Source organism: Haemaphysalis longicornis, unplaced genomic scaffold (genome assembly GCF_048455015.1).
Source record: "Haemaphysalis longicornis isolate Haplotype H1 unplaced genomic scaffold, Haemaphysalis longicornis Haplotype H1 scaffold_4, whole genome shotgun sequence".
Lineage (NCBI taxonomy): Eukaryota > Metazoa > Arthropoda > Arachnida > Ixodida > Ixodidae > Haemaphysalis > Haemaphysalis longicornis.
In genome coordinates this window covers 29,902,887-29,911,499 of record NW_027526361.1, presented here as the reverse complement: position 1 = coordinate 29,911,499, position 8,613 = coordinate 29,902,887, and the positions used below count along the sequence as shown (strand labels likewise).

The 8,613-nt window shown below is 45.0% G+C and overlaps 1 protein-coding gene across 1 annotated transcript in view; it reads left to right on the top strand.

The window, feature by feature from the left end:
* Positions 1-307: 307 nt before the first annotated feature.
* The window catches only part of LOC144178438 (uncharacterized), a 29,251-nt gene continuing 20,945 nt past the window's right edge, over positions 308-8,613 (top strand). The window contains exons 1-5 of the mRNA XM_077706291.1: positions 308-441; positions 2,079-2,167; positions 5,338-5,547; positions 7,317-7,607; positions 8,052-8,215. Coding sequence (XP_077562417.1) covers positions 329-441; positions 2,079-2,167; positions 5,338-5,547; positions 7,317-7,607; positions 8,052-8,215 — 867 coding nt within the window. The 5' untranslated portion in view covers positions 308-328. The remainder of the gene's footprint in view (positions 442-2,078; positions 2,168-5,337; positions 5,548-7,316; positions 7,608-8,051; positions 8,216-8,613) is intronic.

Below are 8,613 nucleotides of genomic sequence, written 5' to 3'. Positions count from 1 at the left end.
TACATTCTCCAACCATGTGTGTGATGAGTATTCTATACAGCTTCGCTGGTCACCCACCTTCACAAAAAAAGTGGGCTTCGATTTTTTTGTGTTTTTACTTTATTTTATTGGCTATTCGGTTCTCCTTGTCTTTTTTTCTTTCACTTTAATGGGGTGAGGGGGAGAAGGAGGGGGGGGGGGGAACTCGGGCCCCTTTGGAAATGAAATCCTGCGTGCTCCACCACTCGAAGGGGCATTCTTTTAGCCCATAGCTCAATAGCCGGTCAGTTTTATCGGGCGGTATTGCACGATCGATGTCAAGAGAAAAGCATGCCGATAAGATTAGGGGATGCGGTGCGGGACGTCGTCTCGACGCCATCGGCACCGCCCCCAGAGGTTGTTGTGCCGTGACCAGAGCGCTCGAGAATCTCTCCCCTGCAGCGGCGACATGGAGTTGTGGCTGTAAGCGACATTGCCTTCCTCTCTTCATTTCCTTTCGCAAAAAAGAGCAGAAAAGCACGATACGCGAGTAAAAAAATTACAGCGTGGCAGGGCATAATAAGTGCGCACAGTTGAATTTTCCTCGTCTGAAACGGTCATTAGCGTGGTCTAATACCCCTGCTACACTAGCGTCCGAATGCCATTGGAATCAAATGTTATTTAACTCAAATGCCAAGTTCTGCTCATTCGGCTCAAATGACATTCGAGCCAAATGAGCACCGAGAGAGACATTTGGGATTTCAAATGCCATTTCTAGCACTTTCGCACGCAGCTAACGTCTTCGATCGGCAATAAAAAATATAATACTTCCGTACATAAACTTTGTTCACTGTTCATTTACTTCAAATATGAAATCAACATATCTAATTTTCATACTCTCAAAACAAGTGGGTCAGTCGGAAAAAAAAAAAACTACGCAAGACAGCCCCCACATAAGAGTCATAACTGGTGTCTCTTCTAATTTGATATCATTTTACTGCCTTAGACTGCTCCTAAATTCGATTGTTGTATTATTGTGCGAAAACGGAACGGGACGACAACAGTGCCACTACAGCACGGCGAGTAACTGTGAAAGCCGTCAAACGCCATCGAAAGCACAGCGGATTCTGAATGGCATTTCAAGCACCCCATCTCAGTCCAATGACATTTGGTTCAAATGACATTCGGACCCTAGTGTAGCCGGGGTATTAAATTATCATAGACGTCAAAATTGACTTTTGTTTCATAACGTACGTAATATCAGACTAATTGATGCTGCCTTACATTCTAATTTGACATGAACCCGTAAGATATATTGAGGGTCGTTACGAATAACGTTACATATATATAACGTTAATGCTCATAAGGTATACGAATCTTTCATTTATATGTGTGCATCACAGAAGGGAATGAAAGCTCAGACAGCAGAGGTTTTTGATGCTACAACGTGGATTGGATGTGACTGGCACAGAAATTAATTCATATGTGATCTGAATTGTTGCTTCATTATAATGCTGCCATTTTTTATAAAGCTTGTCAGTAGGATACGTGTTCATGCCCAACCCCCTTCCTTTATAGAAGGAATAATTTATATTTGACGACTACAAGCCTGACATTACCGGTAGAAATATTCATTGCTATTCATTCGAGGGTTGATAATTTGAGAAGTACGCTTCAAGCGCGGTATAAAATTTCTAGTCAATTCACCAAACTGGGTATATCACACTTTCTTCGTATAATCACAGTTAGCGGCGTCGCTTGAATTTTTGAGCACTGAATATATGCGACAGATTTCGTGCCCTGTTTTTCGTACTTATTTAAACTGCTGATAGCCAGTTTACGGACGACATCAGGTGAACCTAATACTCAGATCTATACATCTTTATGTACATAAAAATCAGCTGTATTTTCTGGCAAAATCAGGCGTCTTCTCTATAGGCTTGTATGGTAATGATTTAACTTTCTTTGTTCTGACTCCGACAATTTGAATAGTGATTTGTTGCACTCATGAAGCTAGTTGGCCTCTCGTAATCGTCGAAGTGGCAATTTTTATAGACTTTAATAACGTGCTGACAACAGTGTCCTACAGTCATCGTTCGATTTGTTTCACCGCTGCACAGCACTACGCTGGCGGTGGTGAGCTGCACTGTCGGCCTGTCTTCGGCGATCAGGGACTTGTCCGTGTGCGAGGAACCAACTGAGTCATGCGGTGAGCCAAGATTCGTTTGAATTCCGTGTCTCTCTCCTGTTAGAGCCTTACTTTGCGTTTTTGCATTACTTTGTCATATGTGAGGAGCGTGCAAAATGCGCGGGAGTCAGAAAGTGCCTTTGTAAACTTAAGTTAATCTGAAACGAACAGCACCGCACGTAGTAAGATATGAAAGGAGATAATGTCAATGAATAGGATGAATTAGCGGGGCGAAAGTAGCTTCGAAAGAGGAATATAATCGCTGCCGGTAGGTAAGATAAAAATAAGGATAACAGCTCCGATTGATGGCAAAGCAGATTTTTGAAGATTGCAACCGTAAGAGAAATATTACATGATGACGCTGACATTTGCTAACCCAAAGAACCAATTTGAAGATTTTATCTGCGCAGCAATGAACTGCGGACGTTGCAAACAATTCACTTCGGATGTTGTATTGACGACCAATACAACTTCTTGGTAATGTACTCATCCTGTGATTTCCGGAAAGGGTTACTCCTCAATAAAATTCCATGTTGGGCAGGTTGGTTGAAGGTACGCAAAAAGGTTAGCGCTAAAAACGTGAGCACAACTGCGAAAGGGGACACCTAGCAATAAAGCTAAAACAAACGGAAGACAAGTCGATTCTTTGTTTCGGAATTAAAATGGGAGCTATTACAGTTTTCTCATCTCCTGTTCTGTGGCGAAAGACGTTCGCTTCGCCTAGAAATCAATGTATGAAGCAGGAACATCTCTCCTATACTTTAGTACCATTCTCTTGAACGAAAGGTAAAACTTGAGAAATCGGAGATTGACTGGAACCATGAGGCGTTCCGTAGTGTGTGTGTATGGGGAGGCGGGGGGTAACTATAAATATTTCCACATGGGTATCGTTTGCACGTTTCCTGGCTGAAATTGATTAAGACCAACTTGGAATATTTATTGCGAGGGCTTTACCGCGGGTCTTAGGCTGCACGTACTCCAGCAGCGTCTCCTAGTGATAGCCGAAAAAGTTTCCGTGTGCTTATCGCTGGCACGTCTCCAGGCAAGGAGTATAAGGTATTTAGACGCGCCCCATCGATACACTCACAATATGGGACGCTACAAATATTGCTTTGACAGTTGGTATTTGCAGACTTCATGATTTTTTTTTCCGGCGTATAACCAAGCGTTGTTGGCGCTGATGTTGGTACATCGGGAAACCAGATACATTGTGGCTCCCACAGTGTCTGCTTGCATATGAATCTGTGAGAATGTTCAAATAATGAATCACCACAGCTTTATAACTTTACTACAGGGTTATTTTTCAGTGCCTTACTTTCGAAAACTTTGTAATTGTGCGGTGGCATACAAGTCTTTTAAACATTTGCGTTTTCCCGCCCTAGTAAATAACAGGTAGCCCCTCGCCTATCGGAATGGGGAGTCTTGTCTATAGTAACCATGTAGCTGAATTAAGTAAACATTGTTTTATTGGTCATCGGAAACTTTGACGACGACAATAACAACTGGCATGTCGGCACGTTTTCTTTTCTTATTGTCACAAATAATCAGCACAATAAGTAAAGAAGGAAGTGTCGAATTCAGACTGGAATTATATGCTGGTTTTAAGCTGAATGTTTTCAGGAATAATACAGATAACATATATTTTGGTTTTAATTTTTGTCTTTCATCATTAATTGTGGCTTTCTGTGTGTACGTGATTTCGGCGGACGTTAAAGATCCCCAGGTGGTCAAAATTAATCCGGAGCCCTCCACTACGGCGCACCTCATCGCCTAAGTTGCGCCGGTGCGTTAAACCCTACAATCAATCAATCAATCAATCAATCAATCAATCAATCAATCAATCAATCAATCAATCAATCAATCAATCAATCAATCAATCAATCAATCAATCAATCAATCAATCAATCAATCAATCAATCAATCAATCAATCAATCAATCAATCAATCAATCAATCAATCAAACAATCAATCAATTAATTGTGGTTTTTTATTCCCACAAAACGAGCTCAAGTGACACAACCCCATTCGCCAAGTAAAAAGATAGGTGTAATTTGTTTGGCACAGCGTGTCTTGTTATATAAACTGTTGTTTCTTAGTATTGCGGCTGGTCACCATGGTTGCCTCAGAATTGTTCCCTGGTGGTCAGGGCCGACTGTAACCATAAAGATGCGAGAAACGCGCTTGCTTCGTTGCCTTAGAATCAAACAGCGCTAGATCTGGCTGTGGTAGACTGCACATGTGAATAAACAACCACCATGGAGCGCAAGAGCGCGAATGTAAGCGCAGATGTAGAGCGAAGGCCTATTTCAGTGGTCTTACCCGAGGTCGAGAGAAAAATCGACACCCGGCGTTGCGTTCTCGCAAAAACTAACTGCGAAGACATCGTCAACATAAACTTTCCAAAGCAGTCAACTCTACGAGAGGCTGAATTTCGTTCTCGGTACTGATGCAACTACGCTCGTTATGAAGAACGCTGACATTGGGATTTGGGCTTTGGAGCTAACGCTGGAAATCCTATTCACTAGATGAGATCCCCACCATTGTTTCCCCATCCCCCAGACAGAGAGCTTTATGGCGGCTCTTACTGGTGAGTTGCATTTTTTTTCTCGCATAAATGCCCTGCAGGTGCATAGTGTTCCTCGAACGTAGCTGACCTTTTTCTAGAGACAATATTGAAAATTTGGCATACGAAAATGTATAGTTTTTAAATTCTTTAAACTGGCAACGGAAAACAAAAATTTCGCTGGAATTTCTAGTTCCCACTTTTTGTATGTCTTTCTGTGCTTCAGCAAACCAGGCTAATTTGTATGAACGGTACAAGGACTCACGAGCGCTGGTCAGGCTTATATGCGGCGTGTTCGGGGTATTGAACCCTTACCATACAGCCACGTATACGTACACCCTTTGTCAAAATTTTCTAGGCCAATCCTAAGCCTATCCGACCACAAATGATGCAAGGAGTGAGCTTTACCTTTAAATGTTAAACAATTATTTTATCACAGCAACAAAAAAAAGGTGTTTTCTCTAGCTTTCCAGCATAAAACGTTTCAGCCTCGCTCGGGACGTAAGCTTGTACTACATTGATTTTTTTTTTTTTTGCCGCCTCGAGTTTCCGGCGTGGCCTAGAAAATTTTGACGGAGACTGTACCTAGATCTATAGAACTGCGTTTCTCGTGTTCTGTGCGCTGCAGGTCCACTGCCCCCGGCTCCTCCGAACAGCTACATCATGAAGTACGAGTGGATTGACCTGATACGAAACCAGACGAGCTGGATTGAGGAGTACTTCGACGCCAAGAACTTGCGAGCCAAAATACTGGGCGTGATGCGAGGGGACGAGTACGTTAACATCTACGACTACTTCAGCGAGACCGTGACCTCTTACAGCTCCGGTAGGCCCGGAGGTGAGCAATCACCCGGTTCATGAAGCCGGGAACATTCGTTCAGTGATAGATTTATTGAGGAGGACGAATAAACATTTATTAAATAAAAACGGTCATCCCAGCACTGGCCGGCTTCCTCAGTTCAAGAAGCCGTGGTCTTCAGTTACCCGCGCCGCCGTGGTTGTAGCCAGAGCGGGACATCCAGGGTAAGGTTAGACAGCAGGTCCTGCCAGGGTGGTTGAGGTGTTAGTAGTGGCCACGGAGCTGGTCTGGGCGTGTTGGGAGAGCCCAGCACCATGTGTTGCAGCGTGTTAGGTTCGCCTTCTCAGTTCTGGCATTGACGCTGGTGGAGTCCGGGGTGTATCGCATGAAGTGAAGTGCCGTGTTGATACGTGTTGGTTTGTAAGCGGCGCAAAGTGGCAGATCGTTCGCGGTCGAGCTTGTGATGTGGAGCAGGGTATTGCTATCGTTCTTTCCGGTAGTGTTCGAGGATATCCCGATATGTGCTAGGTATTGTCTTTGTGCCTTGAGTTGCTGGGATTAACTTTATTTTTGGGGAGCCAAAATTCTGGGGTTAGGTCGCCCGCGCCCCTCGGGGCCATCCTTAGTCCGGGATGTCTTCGATCTTGCTGGCCATCCGTTCCCTCTTTCCCAGGGTGCTATGCTGTTAGGGATTGGTTAAGAGTCTCAGGAACGTCGTAGCTCCGTCTCGCGAGAGGGATGTATAATGGCCTGGGTTTTTTGCGGCGTTCGTTCGTGTAAAAGGCGAGTACTTTCGCCTGCGTAAAAGAAGAAGAAAATCGGGCACCTCAACCAGAGCTTCGAAAACTTGTTGTAATCTTAGATGTCAGATAGCCAGACAGAAGCCCGAAAAAGTACGTATACTCAGTCTGTGATAGATAGAACTTTTAGATAAAACTTATAGAGGACTTATAGATAGAACTTACAGAACTGTTTAGATAGAACTCATAGAGAAAAGACATTCTGTGGCCGTCAAAACAACGCAGTCTGGTTCGCCTAGATCAAATCCAAGGTTTTATTCGCCAGTTACAGATAGTAGGCTATCGTTCAATGATTTCCATCTCAGATCATCCCACCAAGCCTATAGCACGGGTGCATGCGTCAGGGCAGCCTTTGTACCGGAATTTAGAGCTTGTAATGTGTGTACATGTTATGTGTTTTACCCTGACTTTCTTAATAAACTTAAGCAATACTGCCTGCCAAAAACGTGTAGAACCCTGAGCCATTGACATCGCGGCACAATCCCCTCTTGTTTGCTCTGTAAATAAATACAAAAGTGCAGCCTTCGATTTAAACTTTGGGACAAAGTAATTGTGACTCCAGGTATGGATATGATTTATTAGGATGAAGATGAGCAGAAGTTTGGCACATTATTTTCACTGTAATCACCCAGTACCGAGTTTGCTCACAACCTTGTTCCCCTTGCTCTTGGCTTCGTGCTATTCTGTGTGAATAGTTTTGCATAGAAATAAATTCTATCGAAAAAGCGATGGCAGCTAGAAGAGCTCAGTGAGTGAGTGCGTGAGTGATTGGACTGTAATGAAGTGGAGCTGAGTGCAGCGGAGTGGAGGGGAGTGGAGCAGAGTGGAGGGGAGTGGAGTAAAGTGGAGTGGAGTGGAGTGGAGTGGAGCGGAGTGGAATGGGGTGGAGGGGAGCGTGGTGGAGCGGAGTGGAGTGGAGTGGAGTGGAGTGAAATGGAGTGGAGTGGAGGGGTGTGGAGGGGAGTTAGTGAGCTCAATTTCTAACTGCATCTTTATACTCCCACGCAGCCAAAATGACGCGGGATCCACGCAGCCAGACCTCGTGCGAGATCGCCGAAATGTCGAACTTCAACAACCAGCAGCTACCCTTCGGCTACAAGTACCGAAGTACGCGCCCACGTGGCTCCCGCATGGACAGCTCGTACGAGGCACTCCGCTTCGGAGGCCCGTACCGCGCCCGCTACGTGGGGCCCATGACGAACGAAGTGACGCGTAACCTACCAACAAACTTGTTCGAAGGCTGTGCGTACGACGAGGACGACGAGGCCACCTACCGCATGCGTTATTACTGGTCAGCGAGTAAGTTCACCCCTTTCTCTTGTATGGTCTATCTGCAGCTGCAGATACGTTGCCCACAGGACTATTGCGGGCTGTTGTTTCGGTGTTAGATATTGCTTAGCCGAATCACATTTCATTGAACTGTTGAATGTGAGGAAACACTTTCTTTACTGTGACGATTTGCCCCGCATTCGTGTGCGTCGGAGAGTTGCGGGTCCTTCAAGCCGAGTGGCAACCCGCAGCCTGCTGGTGGTGACGGTGACTGACCGCGAGCTGCTGTGCTTGTCGGTGTCTATTGGCCAGTCAAACACAGTGTTGCCTTCCGAGCCTAAATGGGGCCACCAAGCGTAACGGGAAACGAAGCTTAGGGGCGGGGGGTGCCACATACTTGTCACATTTAAACTTTTCTTACAAACCTTTTTTTTCCCTTACAGCAATTTTAGTTCACGTCTGCGTGCTTTTCAGATGCTTCGTTCGCTTTCCCCAACGGAGAAATTGATGTTCCCGTCCGCATTGAACAGTACGGAACTTTGAGTGACCCTGACGGAAGTAGCGCGGAGTATTGGAACACGATTAAAAATGTGGCCTGGTACCAGGGGAATCCGGAATTTTCAGACGAAGACTTTGAGGTAGGGAGTTCGTTTTGAACGCTATTTCAGATAGATGGTGTTTTCCCTTTTTTCGCGTTGCCAATCAGTCTTCTTGTATCACGCACGACAGTTGATTTGCAGTATAACGCAAAGATTTTCAAGGGCTACTGGAGGATTCGCACGCACTGTTCTTCCCAAGTGATGTTTATGAGCAAACCTGCCCCGTTCTACTTTAGCCTGTACTACGCGGAAAAAACTTGTACCGTCGTAATGAGCGTTTTCCGTCGGCAGACAAGTGACAGGCACTTTACTTGAAAAAAAGTCATTTACGACCGACATCCCCTTAAATGTGCCAAGTTCAAATTCGAAAATATTGTGGCTGATAGCTTTTTGTCTTCGTTCGCTAAGACGAGGGCAACACGTCTGCAAAAATCCGC